The 20,333-nt window shown below is 42.0% G+C and overlaps 1 protein-coding gene across 3 annotated transcripts in view; it reads right to left on the bottom strand.

The window, feature by feature from the left end:
* Window positions 1-13,070: 13,070 nt before the first annotated feature.
* Window positions 13,071-20,333, bottom strand: part of syn1 (synapsin I) — a 28,669-nt gene continuing 21,406 nt past the window's right edge. For 2 of the 3 annotated variants that reach the window (XM_077002962.1, XM_077002963.1), the window contains 6 exons: window positions 18,651-18,725; window positions 18,262-18,364; window positions 17,935-18,066; window positions 17,228-17,309; window positions 16,350-16,983; window positions 13,071-15,738 (listed from right to left, as the gene is read on the bottom strand). In XM_077002962.1, the coding sequence (XP_076859077.1) occupies window positions 15,597-15,738; window positions 16,350-16,983; window positions 17,228-17,309; window positions 17,935-18,066; window positions 18,262-18,364; window positions 18,651-18,725 (1,168 nt within the window). In that variant the 3' untranslated portion in view covers window positions 13,071-15,596. The remainder of the gene's footprint in view (window positions 15,739-16,349; window positions 16,984-17,227; window positions 17,310-17,934; window positions 18,067-18,261; window positions 18,365-18,650; window positions 18,726-20,333) is intronic. The other variant, XM_077002964.1, reaches the window with a different exon arrangement.

The raw sequence follows: 20,333 nt of genomic DNA, 5'->3' as shown, positions 1-20,333 counted from the left end.
CCTTTCACTGCTAGTCATCCTCTGTAACTTAATCTTTCTTAATCCACCCTAAAACACTGCATCTTCAACACATTACTGGAATTGTAGCACTGTTCCCACATGCTTCAAAACAACTACCATTATTCCAGCCCCCCAAAAAGCAAACATTACTGATTTAATCACTACAGGCCTATATGACACCAGTATGATGAGTCTGCAGAAAGGATGTGGAGCAGCTAAAGCAGTAACAACTTTCTGCTGAACATGCAATTTTTTTGGCCATCAAAACAGCACAACCAGATGTGCAAACAGCTTTTTCTTTAGAGTTGTAGGGTTCATCAACCACAATGGACACATTGCTCTTTAAATCTTACACTTTTAACCAACCAATTAACCAACAACCAACACAAACCAACACTTGCCAAGACACATATTCATATCAGGGATGTTCATCACTCTTATGGTTTGTGTAGATATGCTACAATCCTATTATTTTTCCTCATGCTTGTGAGACTTTTATTGTAGCAGGAAGACTTGGGTGAGGTGGAGCTTGGCCTGGGATATTATTGTTATTGTTATGTGCCATATTTGTCAATTGTGATTTTCACCTCAATCAAAATTTGGTTGGAAATGGCGCCATTGGTGGTTTCTTCTGAGGTGAATCATAAGAGGATAGGGATTCTTGAAGTATCTGGTTCTTCAGAGTCCTTAAGGTGCTCGTGCAAGTCCTCCTCTTCACACATATCTTTAAGGGAATTTGTGATTTACAGTCTGTGACCCTCAGTCAGAACACCATGACATTCAGTTCACTCCCTTATCTGTGTGTCTGCTCCTCAGTTAGAATTTCTCTCCTACTCCTCCTGTCACTCTCTCTACCTCTCTGTCTCCCTGTCCCTGTACTTGTCCACTACCACTAGATCATGGTGCCAATTTCTCCATTCATAAAGACACACCTGTATAAGTCCACGAAGGCCTGGATTACTCAACCAAGTGTACAGCGGTCCAGAACGGACCCACTCATACATTGTCACTCAACTTCACAGAACAGCTGGGTCACTGTGAGTGCTTGGTACAACCTTGGAAAGTAAGCATGGGTTCATTTTGGACTTCAAAATTTCTACCGGCAGCAGTGGACAGCCATCCGAACCTGGAAGAATCTCGCCCTGAGTAAGACGCCTTTATTCATCATGCCGCTTTGATGCCAGTCTGGTTATTGCTGCTATTATCATTTATGCTCACTATAGGACTAACATCTCTGACCAAGCGCAATACATACATTTTAGCCCGTTCTTAGCTTACATTTCAGACCTAGTCTAATCTAATTTTATCATAGATATAAGACACACCAGTATGTTCCAGATAATAGTTTCTTCTATAAGGCATTTTCCTCCATTTTCATTTACGTTAATCATCGTAGCTGTTGGGTTGGTTAACATTGGTTTAAATGGTCAGTTTTCTGTTTCAGTTTAACTTCAGTTTGTTTGTCCTTCCTCTGATTCAGTTAATAGCTTAATTAACTCATGAGTTTGATGAACCTGAGTGAAGGGTGTTCGGGTGAACGGTGAACGCTGGCGTGTTTATCTGCCGCTGCCCGGCGGTTACTTTTATTAATTGAATGTTTACTAGTCTAATAGTTTTTAAAGTTTCACTTTTAGTTAGTTTTATTGTATTTGGTGGAGTTAGACATATCGATTGCTTAATTCGGCAACATATATTAAATGTGGATTGGAACAGAATTCATATTCTGACATCATGAAACTATACAGTCTACAGCTCTGGCTCGTCCTTTTTTGGATATTCTGTTCAAGAATTTACCAACCTGTGATGGGTATTATCCACTATTCTGCTGCGGAACTGGTTCGGCTACGATTCTCTCAGTTTGTTCCATTGCTCTCACTACCGGCGCCTCTGCTTTCCAACGCAGATTTGATTTATATCCCCCGTCGAAAATATATCCATCGAGGGTCCCGCCGGTCTCTATATGAGGACAAAACTGCTCCACTGCGATCCATCGGAACTACTGCTCGTCGAACCCGCCGTGGACCGAGTCGGGTAGTTGACCACAGTGTGCTAGTGTGCCCAGACCGGTTGGCTAGCATCTATGCTGGAGCGGACAGTACCATAAACATCGGTCTGCTTAACATTCGCTCGTTATTGAGCAAATGACTTCTTATCCAGGATCTCCTTGTTGACCGTAAGTATGGCATTCTCTGTCTAACTGAGACATGGCAACAACAAAATGACTTTACGCAACTTAATGAATCCGCTCCTGCTGGATATGTTTACATCTGTAAACCACATGACTCTGGCCGAGGAGGAGGTTTTGCGATATTTCACCAGGAGGACCGAAAAATCTCTCCGGTGTCTGCGCCTGTCTTCGCCTCCTTTGAGTCCCTGGTCTGTCAACTTGCTGGTTCCACACCTACCATCATTGTGAACATCTACCGTCCTCCTAAAGGTAACAAAGACTTTCTTCAGGAATTCGCTGCGCTGCTAACTCATCTGATCACTCTCTCACCTGCTATTATAGTTATGGGCGATTTTAATATTCATATGGACAGCACTAACAATCCCCTCACCAAAGACTTTATATCATGTCTGGGGAGCAACAGGAACAATTTATTGACGTTCCCACACACTGTAAAGGTCACATTCTTGACCTCGTTTGCTGCTCTGGTGTCACTCCTTTTGACCATTCGGTTGAAGAGCTAGCTATATCTGACCACTCTCTCATCTCCTTTAATGTCAATTTGTCTCTCTTCATCACGAAGCTTCCCCGTCTCATCACCTTCCGTAATATTAAGGATATTGATTCTGTCTCTCTGTCCTCCAGTATAATCTACCACTTGGATTTCCAACAACAAATGTTCCCTGATGAACTAATGTCATCATATAACACTGGTCTTCAGGCCATTCTGGAATCTCTCGCCCCGTTTAAAACGCGTATGGTTCACTTCTCACGCTCAGCCCCATGGTTTACACCTGAGCTTCGTCTCTTGAAAACCAAGGGACGACAATATGAGCAATTGTTTCACAAAACTGGTTTATCCGTTCATAAGGACATGTATAAGGACCATATGCTTCACTATAAGGACTCACTATCACAGGCTAAATCAGACTTCTATACTGGATTAATTATTTCTATGAATGGAGACACTAGATAATTTGAATGACACTAGATGCATTTTATAAAAAAAACTGTGCAAGCTCCGGACTCTCTTCCATCGTATCTCTGTTCTACTTTTTTCTGCAATTCTCTTATGTCATTTTTCAATGAGAAAATTAAGAAGATTTACAAGTCTTTCGAATCTCCATCTACTACATTGACTATCCCTAATTATTTTAATTTTTCCTTACTTTCTTCTACATCCTTTTCATCTTTCTCTCTTCCTCCTACCTCAGAACTCTATGATCTTATTAGTAAGGCTAAGCCATCTACCTGCTCACTGGAGCCTCTTCCCACTAAACTGGTAAAATCCTGTCTTCCTTCCCTGCTTCCTCTTATTACTGCAATCATTCACTCTTCTCTCACAACTGGGACTGTACCAGCGGCTTTGAAAACTACAGCTATTAACCCAATTTTTAAAAAGCGTGGTGCTGATCCTACCGATTTTAATAACCTATGCCCTATCTCCAATCTCCCATCCATTTCAAAATTACTTGAGAAAGTTGTAACAGCTCAGCTTCACTCATATCTGTCACACAATGATCTTTATGAAAAATTTCTGTCTGGTTTCCATTCCTCTCACAGCACAGAAACAGCACTTGTTAAAGTCACCAATGATCTCCTCTGCACAGCTGATTCCGGTCAATTTCTATTCTTATTCTTTTAGATCTGAGCGCTGCTTTCGATACTGTCTGTCACTCCACTCTTCTTCATAGACTGTCTTCCATCGGCATAACTGACACACCGTTACAATGGTTCAAATAATATCTGTCAAACTGCACACAGTTTATTCAGCTCAAAACCTTCACTTCTCAACCTTCTCCTGTAATTTCTGGTGTGCCTCAGGGTTCTGTCCTAGGCCCCCTTCTTTTCATAATCTATCTTCTCCCCCTTGGTAACATCTTCCGTAAATATCATATCAACTTTCACTGTTACGCGGATGACACACCCCAGCAGGCATTTCAACGTTGAATCAACGTCGAAGGTGATGGTTAAATCAACGTTGGATTTTGTGTCGATTTTGAAAGGTGAATCAACGTTGATATGCCAACATTGTTTCAACATCATACATTCAACCTTGAATAAGCCACACAACTCACGTTCATGATGCTCAAAATGGGAGAGAGGAAAAAAACAACTATATTTTTACAATTAAATTTTTTTTTCTCTCTGTAAATTTCTTCTCGGAGAACCACCACACAATCAGGTACCTCAGTCATGGCCTCAAGTCTGGGAATCGAACCCACGACCCTCTGGTCACAAGACCAGTTCCCTAGCCACCAGGCCACGACTGCCCTGCCCTACTCTATTTTTAAACTTGTTGATTTGTCATTGCGAAGTTTTGTTTCTGCCTCAAAACATTTCAAACTGTTTCATTGCCTGATGTTGTCTTCTTGGTTAATACATGCCTGTTTTTGATGACGTTTTTGGACGAATTAATAAACAAATAAAAATTATATTATTATTAATATTAATAATAATAATAATAATAATAATAATTAATACCTCTTTCAAAACCCTCAGCCAATGCCAAAGATTTGTTTGTACTTTTTTATTGTATTGTGTTTTTTGAACTTGAAATGGTAATACAAAGGCAGGTTGAAGATATTATGTTGATTCACCATTAATAGTTCAACGTTTGCGCAACCATTTAACATTAAATGTTGATCCAACGTTGTTTCAACGTTGAAACAACAACAGACACTATTTCAACTATATTTCAACCACATTTCAACGTTGAAGGTCGGTCGTGTGCCAGCTGGGACAGCTCTATCTCTCAAGTAAGCCTACTTCCAATCTTCCTCTGCCCTTCCTTACAGATTGTTTAGCTGAAATATAAACATGGCTCTCTCTCAACTTCCTCAAATTAAATGGTGATAAAACTGAGGTTTTACTTGTTGGCACTAAATCCAATCTATCCAAAGCTAACAGTTTTTCTCTCACCATTGATAATTGTTCTGTCTTTCCCTCTGCTCAGATAAAGAGTTTGGGTGTCATCCTGGATAGTACCTTATCACTTCAGTCACACATCAACAATATTACCAGATCTGCTTACTTTCACCTTAGAAATATCAATCGTTTAAGGCCTTCTCTTTCCTCCCACACTACTGCTATTCTGGTCCACAGCCTTGTTACATCCCGCATAAATTACTGTAATTCCCTTCTTTTTGGTCTACCACATAAATCACTTCACAAACTTCAGCTGGTTCAGAATTCAGCTGCACGTATCATTACAAGAACTCCCTCTTCTCACCACAGAGGGAGTGCTTGCGCGTCACGGGGGGCGGGACCTCCGGTTCTGGTGAAAAGCGAGGAAAAACTGGAGAGTAACGAGGCTCAGGGTAGCAAAGCCACGCTACCACGGTTTGACCCGGCTTTTCCGTACACGGGAACAGGTTCTCGAGAGGATGCGCATGTGCGTGTAAGGGTGGCGCGATTAGAGATGGAGTGACAAGAACGCGCTCAGCAGAGACAAGAGCCGCCTGTTTCTGCGTCTCAAGACACTTCGGATTTTCAGGTAACAAAACAGTGCGTTGGTGCCATCGTTTCATGAGGCAGAAGTTGATACCTATTTTTCTCTGTTCGAAAGAATAGCTACATAACTTAGCTGGCCGAAGGGTTTGTGGACGCTCTTGTTGCAAAGTAAGCTGGTTGGGAAGGCTCAAGAAGTGTATTCCGCCTTATCCTTACAGGAAAGTATGGATTACGATGTGGTTAAGATGGCCATTCTGCGAGCTTACGAACTAGTCCCTGAGGCGTATCGACAACGATTTAGGTCTTGTAGGAAATCGGACTCCCAGACTTATGTGGAGTTCGCTAGGAAGAAAGCTCAGTTGTTTGCGAAATGGTTGGTGGCCAGCCACATGAGCAGTTTAGATTCGTTACGCGAACTCGTGTTGTTGGAAGAGTTTAAAGATTGTCTTCCTGCACCGGTGGTGGTGCATTTAAATGAGTGTAAAGCCACTACCGTAAATCATGCTGCTGTGTTGGCGAATGAGTTTGTACTGACACATCGGCCTCTGTTTGTGCCTCGGTCCACCATGAGACCTGTACCTGTGGAGCAGAGGCCCAAACCAGATCCGCATAAACGGGGGAATAGTGCAGGCCCTGCCGCTCATGTTGAATGTTATTATTGTCACAAACAGGGCCATGTGGTGGCTGATTGTCCGGTTTTGAGGCGGAAACATGAGCGTCAAGAGAAATTACACGTTAAATCTGTGGGAGTGTTGTCAACCTCCGAAGACGCACCTCAGAGTGGGGGCTGATACAAACCATTTTTGTCTTCAGGCACGTTATCGGTAGGAGAGGGAGACCAATCTGCAAACGAGGTCGTAATTTTGCATGATACGGGAGCATCCTTGTCATTGGTACGGGAAAGTGTTTTGCCTTTGTCTGACCAGACATTTACTGGATCTTATGCCCTTTGTCAGGGCTTGGATTTGTCGTATGTCCAGATACTGTTGTATTGTGTGTATTTACGGTCAGGTTTGGTTATAGGCAGAATTAAGGTTGGTGTTCGATCGGAGTTGCCTCTCAAAGGAGTGGATGTTATGCTTGGGAATGACGTGGCTGGTGGCAATGTAGTCAGTCTCTGCCAATAAGATGATCTCGCCGTCAGTCACCCTGACGTGTTTGCTGCTTGTGTCGTTACGCGGTCACAGGAGCGGAAGAAACAACAAGAGGGGGATATCGCTCTTGGGGACTCTTTTATGGCGCACCTGGACATTGGGGATGTTTCGAAAACCAAACAGTTGACTGATATGGCTATGGGATTTTCAGGTGAGTGACACGTGACAAGAGAACAGCTGATTGAGGCACAGAAAACCGATAAAAGTTAGCAAGTGTGTTATGACGCGGTTCGAGTGTGTTCAATGTTGGGACGAAGAGGCGTTCAATATTTTCTGGAAGATGGCATGTTAATGCGTAAGTGCACGGCCCAGGGAACTGATTACGAGACTATAGTACAGATTGTTGTTCCGCTGGTTTTTCTGCGTTTAGTATTACAGATAGCGCACGATGTTCCTTGATCCGGTCATATGGGCATTCGGAAGACTTATTGTCGGGTCCTTCAGAATTTCTTTTGGTCTGGTTTGAAAACTGATGTGAAGGAGTATTGCTCTAGTTGCGAAACATACCAGAAGGTGGGAAAACCGAACCAGGTGATTCCCCCTGCTCCTCTACGCCCCATTCCTGTTGTGGGGGAGCCTTTCGATACAATATTTTTGTACTTTGCCTAAAACAAAGGCCGGCAATCAATATCTGTTAACGATGATGTGTATGACAACTCGATTCCCGGAAGCGATTCCCTTGAGACGAATAACAGCTGTGACTGTGCTTAAAGCCTTCACAAAGTTTTTTACCACGTTCGGTCTTCCGCGGGTTATACAGACTGATCAAGGGACTTCATGTCTAGAGTTTTTCAGAAAGTGATTCGGGATCTGGGTGTCCAGCATAGGACATCCAGCCCTTACCATCCTCAATCACAGGGAGCTTTGGAGCGATTCCACCAGTCACTGAAAACCATGCTAAAAGCATACTGTCTGAATAGCGGACTGGGATGAGGGTGTACCGTTCGTGCTTTTCGCGTCTAGAGAAGCAGTACAAGAGTCATTACGGTTTAGTCCGGCACAATTGGTGTTCGGACACGTCGTTAGGGGTCCCTTGAAACTATTGTGTGATGCTTTGTTATCGACAACGCCGAGTGCACTGATTAATGTGTTGGATTATGCCAGCACGTTCCGTGAGAGGTGGCATAAAGCCTGTACGTTTGCAGCGGACATGTTAAGTCGCAAGTGGCAATGAAGTCCCGGTATGACATGAAAGCTGTGTCGCGAGAATTTACAGCAGGAATGTAAGTGCTAGTGTTACTACCTGTTAAAGGGGCGAGCTTGTCCTCCCGTTTTATGGGTCCCTATCGGATAAAGAAGCGGTTGAGCAAAACAGACTATTTAATAGATATGCCCGATAGAAAATGGCGATTTCGCGTTTGTCACGTCAATATGCTTAAACCGTTTCACGTTGCGGTAGCGGAACCAGTTGTGATCCCCAGAACACCCGAGGTGGTGAAGGAGGTAGCCGTGGTGGCTACGGTTGAAGGGGATCACGAAGAGTTGTTACTGTACACAGACACATCGACAACCAATATGGTTGAGCGTCTTGTTAATTCGCGGCTGTTGCAAGCTCTGGAGCAGAGTAAACCGTCTATGTTGCATGTTCTTACAGAAGGACAGAGAGCCGAATTAATCGCGGTAATTAAGGAGTTTCCTTCCGTCTTTGGTGATGTGCCTACACGTACTGCAGAACTAGCGCATGAGATCAAGGTGACGCGGGAGATCCCACTCAAGCAACATCCATACAGGGTGAACGCCCAGAAAAGAGAAATTCTTCGAAATGAGGTATCATATTTACTTGAGCACGGATTAGCTATCCCTAGCAAAAACCCATGGAGTTCTCGGTGTTTTCTGGTTCCGAAGCCTGACGGCAGTTTTAGATTATGCACGGATTACAGGCGTTTGAATGCAGTAACGGTGACCAATTCTTTCCCCTTGCCTCGTTTTGTAACCAAGCTGGACTTGCTGAAGGGGTACTGGCAAGTGCCGCTGACCCGCAGTTGCACGGGCAACTGTCACTTACTTAGGACTGCAAGTCAGCCAAGGTCATGTGTGTCCACTTGTTCAGAAAGTAAAAGCGATTCTGGACTTTCCTCGTCTTACTACCCGCTGAGAACTGCGGCGATTCTTAGGCATGATGGGATATTACAGGGGATTCTGCAAGAACACGAGTCGTAACAATGGGCGAGTGTAGATTGTTGAGCGGGGGGGGAGGTGGCGAGTGTAATTTGTTGAGCGGGGGGGGGCGTTTTTAAAGTATTAGTGGCTCGCTAGGCTTGTAAACAAACCGTGCACCACGAAAATGTAGCAGTGTGCCGCCCCGATAGTGCAGGTGAGCCCGCGGACTGGCTGGGGAGCCGCATGCAGTTGGCCACTCCTGCTCTAAACAGTCCATAAAGAAGCTACAAATTGTTCAAAATGCTGCAGCTAGAGTCCTGACTAAGGCTAGAAAATGTGATCATATTGGTCCCACTCTCGCGGCATTACACTGGCTTCCGATTAAATATCTAACTTAATTAAAAATTCTTCTGTTAACCTATAAGGTGTTAAATGATCTTGCCCCACAATATCTGAGTGAACTCATTGCTTACTACAACCCATCTCGCCTTTTGCGCTCCTAAAATGCTGGACTTCTCCTAGTTCCAAAAATATGTAAGACTACAGCTTTCTCCTTTAAAGCCCCTCAATTATGGATTAGCCTTCCAGTTCAAAGCCGAGATTCTGACACAGTTCCAATCTTTCAATCTAGACTTTAGTTAGACTTCAGTTAATATTCCCCTTGTAAGGTGTGGGGCTCAGGGGCCCCCAGACGTTGAGATTTCTGGTAATCTGAGATGTTGATGCTGTCATCCAGCTGTGTCATGGCATCACTCAGTTGTGACAATGACTTGACTGGAAAGCAATGTCTCAGTGAGCCCTTATGACTGTGGTCACTTCCAAACCCCACCCTTTAGTTATGCTGCTATAGATTAGCCTGCCAGAGCCACATGCTAATCACTGGCATGTAAGGTATGTACTTTTAATTCAATGATGGATTAAATTGATGTCCACACACTCAGTCTGTATTTTATATCTTTTTACATGGTTCTACCCAAGACGATTGCATGCAAGCACGTACAAGCACCTGGGGGTTGGATGTGCCATTTCCGCAAGAGGACGTGCTGATGCTAGCTCGTACCTGAGGCTCACCATCTACACCGAAGGGACTGTGACTACTTGACCGGGGAACAAGGACCTTAACTAACTGTAGAACCATTCTGCACACAACGGACTTGTGCTAATGGGCCACCCAATGGAGGATGGGTTGCCCTTTGAGTCTTGGTCCTCCCGAGGTTTCTTCCTAATCCCCACCATCATAGGGAGTTTTTCCTTGCTACTGTCACCTTTGGCTTGCTCATTAGGGATCTGGACCCATACGATTGTAAAGCTGCTTTGTAACATGTGTTGTGAAAAGGGCTATATAAATAAATTTGACTTTGACTCCAACTGCACACCTCACCACTGTCTCACTATCCTCATACCTGTCCTGTACCACCCTCACATACCTTTCAGCCACACCTGACTTCCTCATACAGTCTCACAGCTCCTCTCTTGGCACTAAGGCTGCCATGATTAGTCGACTAGTCACGATTGTGTCAACTATTAAAATAGTCAACGAATAATTTAATAGTCGATGCGTCATGGGGTTTTTTTGTTTCGTTTTTTTTTACTTTTTTTCTTTGTTTTTCTCCCCAAACTGCTGCGGCAGTTTCCACTGCTGCATCATCCTTTCTGTCCTTGACACACATGCGCAGTAGTGGAAATGACATCCCAGGACGTTAAACAGGCTCTGGTATCGTGGCTACCTGGTTACAGAACTCAAAGTGTGGGATCACTTTAAGAAAATGAAAGAGAAACGCATACAATACAATATCTGCAAGGCAGAACTTGCCTTCCACGGCAGCACAACCACGATGTACGAGCACCTGAAGCATATTGAGGCTGATTGTGACACTGATGAAGAGGGACTGTCATCTTGGTTATCTAAATTGCTAGTTAGCTGCTAAAATTCGCATAAACAGAGCATTAACTTAGTACTTACTCATCTTGATAGCTGTAAGAGTTAACATTAGCGATGGTGATTTGTTTCATTAGCCTTAGCACGCATTCATGTGTTTTCTGTAACGTCAGTGAGACCAAAACTTTTATTTTTGTGAATAATTCCTTAGTTTCAGGTACCTACCTAATTTAATGTATTTATTTTTGTGTTTAAGCTGGTGCCTTATCCTTATTTTAATAATTGTTTGTTGCAACAAGCTGCATATTTCATTAAAGGTTTAATGAACTATGATATAAATTGTTAAAATTTTTAGTTAGCATATAGCTGAAATCTAATGATGGTTATATAATAGCAGCTGCATTCTAGTGCGATAAGCTGTATGTTTTATATTCAATTAACATATGATCCGATTAGTCGACTAATCATAAAAATTAATTGGTGTCAGGAATGCCACCTGATCTTCCTTAATCAGCCTCACCTGCCCCTCATTACCACGCCCCCTTCAGTCTTACTTAAGCACTTCACCAGCACATCTCAGTCGCGAAGTATTGCCGACTCATGCCGCATACCAAGCCTTTCTATTACCTCTCTGCTCTCCTGTGTTCTGACCCTCGCTTGCGTCCCCGACCTTGCCTCCTGCCTAGTCCCTCTGTACCTCCTGACTTCTGCTCCCCCGGTATGACCCTGGACCGTTCTGACCACGCTAAGAAAACGCTGTTACTACTGATCCTAGTACTCGTGATTCACCTGCCTGTTTTTGTACCAGCGTCTCATTTCAATAAAAGCGGCGTTCTTCCGCATTTGGATCCCTCTCTGCCTGTTCAATACGTTACAATTGGTGATTAGTCAGCTATGAAAATCATCATTTGTGGCAGCCCTATCATATGCACCCTATCATATGCCTCCATATCCATAAAGACACAATGTAGCTCCTTTTGGCACAAGTTTTATGCCGGATGCCCTTCCTGACACAACCCTCACCATCTATCTGGGCTTGGGACCAGCACCAGGAGGAAACACAAAGTAACCTAATGCCTGGTTTAAGGTGAGATACAGGCAAGTAAATGTTATAATTTTTTTTTTTTTTTTTATGTTCTCTACTCATGGTACTGACAGAGTATGTTTCATTTTTGGTAAAAGAGTTCATAATCAGAGGCATGTTGAAAGATGGAGGGGCCAGCTCCAAACTGTTCCCGCAAAGTTGGGAGCATGGAATTGTCCAAAATGTCTTGGAATGCTGAAGCATTCACAAGTTACTTTCACTGGAACTAAGGGCCCATCCCAGCTCCTGAAAAACAACCCCACACCATAATACCCCCTCCTCCAAAATTTACACTTGGCGCAATACAGTCAGACAAGTATCATTCTCATAGCAACTGCCAAACCCAGACTTGTCCATCAGATTGCCAGTTGGAGAAATGCGATACGTCACACCAGAGAACACGCCTCCACTGCTCTAGAGTCCAGTGGCAACGTGCTTTACACCACTGTATCTGACGCTGTGCATTGCACTGTGATGTATGGCTTGGATGCAGCTGCTCGACCATGGAAACCCATTCTCTGAAGCTCTCTGCACAGTTCAGTTGAAGTTTGGATGTCTGTAGTGATTGACTCTGCAGAAAGTTGGCGACCTCTTCACACTATGCACTTCAGCATCTGCTGACCCCGCTCCGTTTAAGCTGTCTATCACTTCGTGACTGAGTTGCTGTCGTTCCCAAACACTTCCTTCTTCGTATAATACAGCTGAAAGCTGACTGTTGAATATTTAGGAGCAAGGAAATTTCACGACTGGATTTGTTGCACAGGTGGCATCCTATCACAGTTCCATGCTGGAATTCACTGAGCTCGTGAGAGCGACCCATTCTTTCACAAATGTTTGTAAAAACAGTATGCATGCCTAGGTGCTTTTATACAATGTTATACACCCATGGCCATGGAAGTGATTGGAACACCTGATTCCAATAATTTGGATGTGTGAGCGAATAGTTTTGGCAATATTGTGTATATCTAGCATATTGATATAGTTTGCATCTTGTCAGTTTGCTTTACTAGGAATTACCTTTACTAGGAATGACCTTTACTAGGAATGACCTTTACTAGGAATTACCTTTCTTTGCTTCTCATGTTGATTTATCAGCAGCACTCAAGATGCTAATGGCACATGCATGGAATCCACAACTTTTTAAACTAAAGCTGTCACCCTAGACTGCAGTATGATGCCCAAACACTCTATTTTTTTCCTTGTACACAACCAAAGTAAATTCAGCACTTGATTGCTTAATTGCTTTATTGAACATTTGCACACTTTGTTAGCATAGTCATTTCACACATTTATTAAGCTACATTGATAACATCAAAGTTGCATGAGTGGGCCTAGCAGACAATGTTTATATTTGCCATTTTAAATAGATTCAGTAGAATCTCTTTATCTCTTTATTAAATTGTTTCATATATATCTTACTTTAACTGGCAGGCATCAGTAGACAATATATTTCACAGAAATTCCAGTCAATACAGCATAAACCATCCCATAAAATTTAACAACTCTGAATAAATATACTTTAATAACAGACAACACCATATGTTATATGCACTTTAAAATGAATAATTCTATTAGCTGATGGACAAACAAATATCAAGACACATAAATGTTTTGGATCACAAGCATTAAAATATTATACAAATAACGAGGCACAAGTTGATCACGTGATTCTGATGAACACAATGCATCAGTATATGCCCTTCCAAGCCATCTTTAAACTTGCTCACTTATCTTTGTTTATAGGACACAGACCTATATTATTAGAATTTGATCTAAAACACTGATGTAATATCCAAATAATTCAGTTTCATATTTACATGAACATAATTCAAACTGCAAAAGAGCCTAAAATTTGAGTGATGCAAATCATTAAAAAACAAAGTGCTGTCAAAACTAAAAGAGGGAAAGTGATTTCACATACCTAAGTCTTTCTAACCAGACTTCAACAAGAACCTGACAAACACATTAAAAAAAGAAAACTCATTTGCATTATTTGTCACAATCTGTACAACACATATTTGGTTATGACAGATTACGGTACAACATTTACAAGCAATTAATGCACCACTGGCACAATGAATCATCATGGATACACAACAGGCTGGTGGAAGCAGAGAAGGGACTGGGTGTGTTCTGGGATGTGACCTCACTGGGGTGTTCACTGTCCACTTACGGAAGACGTGGCCTTGGCCTACCACATGAGTTTCAGTTGCAGAATCAAGGGAGCTATCTGAGAAAATTGAGTAATGCTGTTAAAGTGACAGGATAGATAGTACATCCTCTTGTAGTTTATTTTGCAGGGTGTTGTTTCAATCTGTAAAAACATACATTACAAGAATGGTGGCGTTCCTTGGCTGTTGCATCCTTTGACCATGGCCCCATAAGATAGACGAGCACTTAAGACACTGTCTAATCTCAAACACAGGTCCAGGCACTCAGAATGACATATGTTAAGTTTGTGTAACACTGTGCAATGTTCTGTTGAGACATACATTGTAGATGCTTCAACCATCCTGAGCTTTAAACCATACGTTTTCTCAAGTATTACAGTGTTTACATACAAACGTAGTTGCAAGAAATTAGACAAAGCATTAATGTTCTTCATGACCTCCAAATATGTAGACGTGTACTCTTTAATTCCATCAAGGCCATCAGTCAGTGATATCTGAACTATTGGATTGGAAGACCAGATCATAGACACTTTATTATTGTGTTTCTCTCTAGGACATCCCTGAGATGTATGCGTTTGAATAAGAGTGAGTTTGTCTTTCTAAGGCATGTTCACCACATTTTAGGGATTAAATTGATGTTTTACTATTTGTTTATTTCAGGACAAGGGACAAGAGAAGGCAGCTACAGTTTGGTCACAAAAATTAAACACTTAACTACACCTACTTTATCTATGCAGACTAACGGGTACAAACGCAAGGACAGGAAGGGCTGCTGTGTGAGACTACATCTTCTTCAACATGCAGTTTCAAAAACATTAGTAGTGTTTACAGCGGCAGAGTTAGTTTGACACTTGACAAAAGCCTGTCCACACACCTTAAACACTGCATTTAGTTTAACATTGCTACAATGGCTTACCAGAGAACCCAAACTGCTCATACATAGAAAGTGTCAAACATTTTTTTTCAGCACTGAATCTTTTGGTCACATTAACATAGTATTTCTATTAGATGATGCCCCTACTGTACTTAAAGTACTTGGAGATGTATAGTTTTTAACATGATCTGAAATTCAGCTTTTAAGTTTGCCAAAAATATGATATGGCAGCATAGAGTACTTTTAAAACTATAAAGCATTTAAATGATGTCAGAATAATCAATGATATTGCTGTGTTCCTGTGTTTGTATAGTCAGAAGATAAACTGCAAAGGAATCTGGGAGACACAGGTGATGTGTATTATTATTTTAACTTGTTGCAAAGTTTCTCTGTATAGGATGTTGTAATGCTTAATTTTAACAGACAGCAACTTGTACTAAAATGTTACAGTGCATATGGACTTCTGACTGATCCATGCAAAAAATACATGACAGTGATATCATTGGTCCTTTGTGTGTACTGAATGTAGCTATGTGTCTCAGATCCTCATTTATGTGAGGACCTTCTGATGCAAGTGTGCAGATGTATTTAAGCAAATGAGGTGTAAATATATGACTGTACATACCAACCTAAACATCTTTATAATTGTCTTTCTGTTCCACAGCCTGTTCTGGGAGTGACTGCGTGTTGAGGCGGTGTACATCTATGTTGACTCTACTCCACTGAGAAGAGGCTTGCGAAGGATTTTCTCAGGTTGCGGATGGTCTCAGCCTTCACCTCATCCTGACTAAGAGTTGAGCGTGGAGCCACTGGTGTTTCTGGAATGTTGAATGTATTTGTAAGAGACTGGGATTTGCTAAAGAGAGAGGAAGAATGGTAATAAAGGAAAGGAAGAGGCTATTAAAGTCATGCAGCAAACCCATGGAGATGATTGTACAGTGGTGTATTGTTTGCATTATGGGTAATGAAATCCCATTGTAACAGCATGCATGGTTTTTGTTAGTCATCATTTATTCACTGAGAGTATTCCTCAATCATTGTCCCAAGTGGAAATACCTATTTTTCAAATCCATCTAAATAAAGCTACCAAAAATGATAATGCTTCTGTGGTTTGCATTTGTTTTAATTCTCAGGGGGTTCATTGAGGAATAATGGTGAATATTAAATGATGCTCACTTTAGAAGTATAAGCGACTATAAGAGAGTGAAATATAGAACTATAAGAGTGAAATGTGTAAAGTGCAATGTTGCATTTTAGAAATAAATGCATTCTCTTCCTTAAAAAAAATCTGGTGCATGACTAAAAACATTTTCGCATGCAGGCTGTTGGCATATTCCCATGAAGTTACTACTCTGCATTCTTCTACCATGTTTTTAATATATGGTGGCTGTGTTCAGCATCATCTTCAGATGGCATTCATGCATTTAAATGTTGGCCCAGAGCAGAGCTACAGACAGGCACTCTTACTTGAGCTGTGGGGACCCGCTCAGGGCTGGGTGATCAGGACTGGGCTTTTGTGGAGGTTGTGGTTTTTGCTGCACTGGTGGCCGCGCCCCCCCAGGTCCACCCTGTCCCCCTTGTGGTCGTGGCTGCTGGGTGGTAGGGGGTCTGGAACTACATTGCTGCATCCCTCTTTGCTGCTGGCCTTGCTGAGGGCCTCCCTGGGTGGGCTGCCTCATTGGCTGGCCTTGCTGAGGGCCTCCCTGGGTGGGCTGCCTCATTGGCTGGCCTTGCTTTGGCTGTGGAGGCCTCTGCTGGGGTTGACTTCCTGCAGGTTTGGGGCCCTGACCACCTGGTTGTGGCCTTTGTTGCAACTGCTGCTGTTGAATGGGTCCTTGTTGGGGATTCTGAGGAGAACCACCAGAGCTACGCAGTGAAGAGCCTTGGGATGTGGGGACCTTCTGCTGGCCAGGAGGCCCCTGGCCTGGTAGTCGTTGCTGGACAGGGTTGGGCTGTTTGGTCTGCTGGGCTGGAGAATTCTGTGAATTAGGACTGGATGCAGTCTGGGACTGGCAAGGTGGTTGTCCCTGAGGAGACGGACGCTGCTGAGAAAGAGGTCCTTGGTGGTCAGAGGAACCAGCAGCTGCCAGCTGTGGCCCACCTAAGAACATTAGTGAGAACCTTTACTGATACGAACTGGCAAAATCCATCCTGACAAAATTGACATAATCTTATTAAAAAAGATTAAACATATATTCACCATCTACTTTATGACATATGCATATGAGAACACATTGTTTATGTACAGTTATGGGTAGTTTTTGTCTTACAGAGACACCACTCATTGCTAAAAATGCCAATTCACAGCACTCTAGTCCAACCTCTGCATAATTCTAATTATTGACCTTGTGGAGGGACACGCTGGTGGGCTTGTGGAACTTTGAATTGAGAGCTGGCTTGAGGTGAAACAGCTTTTTGTGCTGAAGCCTAAAACTCACAGATACAGGCACAACAAAGAGAGAGAAAGGGATCATATCAGTTATTAGCTATTAGAAAACATTACTAAGAGTGGGAATGTTCTCTTTAAACTGCAATATATAAAAAAACTAATAACCTGACTGAGGATTCACTGAAAATTCTAACTAAGACTGATTTAACACATAATTCCAAAACAAAACTTATAATCATCACTTATAGTCTTCATTCGTACAAGCTACTCCACTGCATTACCTCCAAAGTTCAAACTGAGTGTGCAAAATCATGCAGTCCAGTACACCTGGGCCTAAGTATCAGATGTGTTAAAAGACTAAGTACAATCTGAGAGACAAGACAATGGTTAACATTCAAAACATACATTTGTTCACTGAAAAACAATGAACCACTGAAGCCAGTTATACATATACATCCCAGTGATGGAACTCTTGTTTGAGTTCCTGTTTGTTCAGTGTATTTGTGTACGTTTTCCCTATGCCTGGTTTTTCGTATTGTGTTTGGTTGTTTGTTTAGTTTCTCAAATAAAACCATCAAGCTCCTGCACTTGCACCCCGCCCACCCAGTTCGAACATTACAAGAATGAAGGTTGCAAAAGGATTATGTGTGATTCTCTTATAACCTGAGAGGGGACTGGAGAGGCAACTGAAGTTTTTGGGACAGTCTGGTTAATTTTTGACACAACCAGGTCAGCAATCAGAGTTCGATCCTCTTCCTGTTGATCTCCAATCAAAGGCATAGAACATCCCACCACCTGGCACACAACCATGCACATACAAGAACTTAGAAAAATGTTTACAGATACAACACATACTGTCTCTCTTTCTAAAGACATATGTTTACAGATACAACACACACTGTCTCTCTTTCTAAAGACATATGTTTACAGATACAACACACACTGTCTCTCTTTCTAAAGACATATGTTTTCTTGTGTGCAGCCTCTTACTTCAATGATGTGATCTCTCCCATCTTTGCCATGTAATGCTTCAACAGCACATATATCCAGGCCTCCAAAAACATCAGAGCACCAGTCTACCCACTTACGATACCTATAGGCATAAAAAACCAATACATATGGTCCCTTTGTAAAGAATGCATCAAACCAGATAGTGTGCACTTCTTAGAAGATGAGATTACAATGCACATCAAAGCTCTACATAGTTCCAATATGCCAAATCAAAACATTCCCAGTTGTTCAACTCAATTCAATATATATATATATATATATATATATATATATATATAAACATTATATAATATATACATATATATAACATTTTAGAAATATGAAATATAGTGTTTTGAGAGATCAGCCTTTTAGCAGGGGAGTCTCACCTTTCAGACATGGCCACCTGTTCCAGCATGGCAGATCCTGTGTTTGTCTTCCAGTTTCCAGAGATAGACGTCCTCCTGTTCAATCAAACATATTTTATTAGCTGGCTAGCTCACTATCACAAATGTTTGTTACTCACTTACGTGCCTGGACATTTTGTTTTTGTGCTAGCAGTTTACAGGCTGTCCACTAGAGGGCAGTGTAAGAAGACGAGATGGAGGACATGTGCCGATTTGGTGACGAGATTGGTTACCTCCAAAATTAGATGCCCTTTTTAAAGAGTTCCTGCTCCTGTTATGGTGGTCCTCTTTTCCAAGCTGCTGCCCAGTAGGGTTTTGAGCTGTATCTGTGTTAGTAGATTTTCGGGTAAATCCGATTGGAGTAGTTATTAAATGTTTTGGCGCTTAGAGATAAATGGGTGTTTAATTGCTCCTTACGAGTGGCTACTAATATTGATACATGTGGTGTGCACATGCGACGAGCTGTTAGTCTTAACTAGTTGGGTCAGAGTTTGTATGAGTCTTCATTTACTTATTTCGTTGTTATTTAGTTTGTATTTTGTTGGTGTGGGTGCCTATTTGAATCTTCCTTTCTCCTGTTTTTGTGAGAGTATAGGGAGTTAGGGAAGTTGTGTTTATTTTGTTTCTTTCTTATTAGGGAAGTTAGTGGGACGACTAGATTGTTTTGTTTATTATTTGGGCACAAGCCCATCCAAATGTTGTACTCCCAAGTTGCTTATATGGGGATTGGAGTGAATTTAAAATATAACAATGTTGGACTAACGCAGAACTACTGTCGTTGTGTCTTGGTTTACTTATGTTGCGTCCTTTTATGTTGGACGTTCGAGCCATATAAAACTAAGGACTGTAACACTTACAAATTGATGCTAGATGAAACATTTTGGGTCCTGGGTGCAGAAATGACTTCTTTCTTACTATTTCCTTTACAAATGCTTACTTGATGCAAGTCCAAAAGCGATTAAACACTGAAAACAGGAGGGCATTGTGCTTAAATGTCTAGGCTATTTCTCTAAGCATCAGGGATTTTGGCAACAGTCTCTCCTCTAGGTCATGTAGCTTCAGGTAGAGAAAGCTCATGTAGTTTGAGCAGAACAGTCATTCTGAGATGTGGAAAAGCAGATGAAGCTCCTACTCTTGTTTTGGTAAATTTCACATGCTTGCTCAGTCTATGTCTCTAATCCCCTTCAGCTCAGTTATGTTGAATCTCTCTCTTTGTTTTCTTCCAGTTGTTGAAGATATATTTATCATTCTCCACCCTGTACTGCTGTACATCATAGCTTGTCTTGATTCTTCTGATTTACCTTTGTATTAATACCTCTTGACCTTACACCTGGTTTCTCTGATTGTCTTGTATTTTCTTACCCAAGTCATTCCTGTATTCCTGTGAATTACCTTAGCTTTCATTTTGACCCAACTTATGTTAAACCATCTAATCTATCCCACGACTCCACTTCACTTTGCCAACCTATGCAGATAGTAAGTTGTGTTGATGCTCCAGCTGCTCACAGACAGATCCTGGGTTAGCACCACCAGCATCTCCAATCTCAATATGGAGCTGTTATGGTGCAACTTGACAATGTCATTTATCTGAACTAATCCATCCCTGTCAAATGGTGCTTCCTCCTCTCTCCTGTTTCCTCTCCCTACAAATGTGACCAGTATGAC

This window comes from Brachyhypopomus gauderio, chromosome 4 (assembly GCF_052324685.1).
Source record: "Brachyhypopomus gauderio isolate BG-103 chromosome 4, BGAUD_0.2, whole genome shotgun sequence".
In the NCBI taxonomy this organism is placed as follows: Eukaryota; Metazoa; Chordata; class Actinopteri; order Gymnotiformes; family Hypopomidae; genus Brachyhypopomus; species Brachyhypopomus gauderio.
The sequence above is the reverse complement of the archived record's forward strand: the minus strand, read 5'-3'. Positions and strand labels throughout refer to the sequence as shown.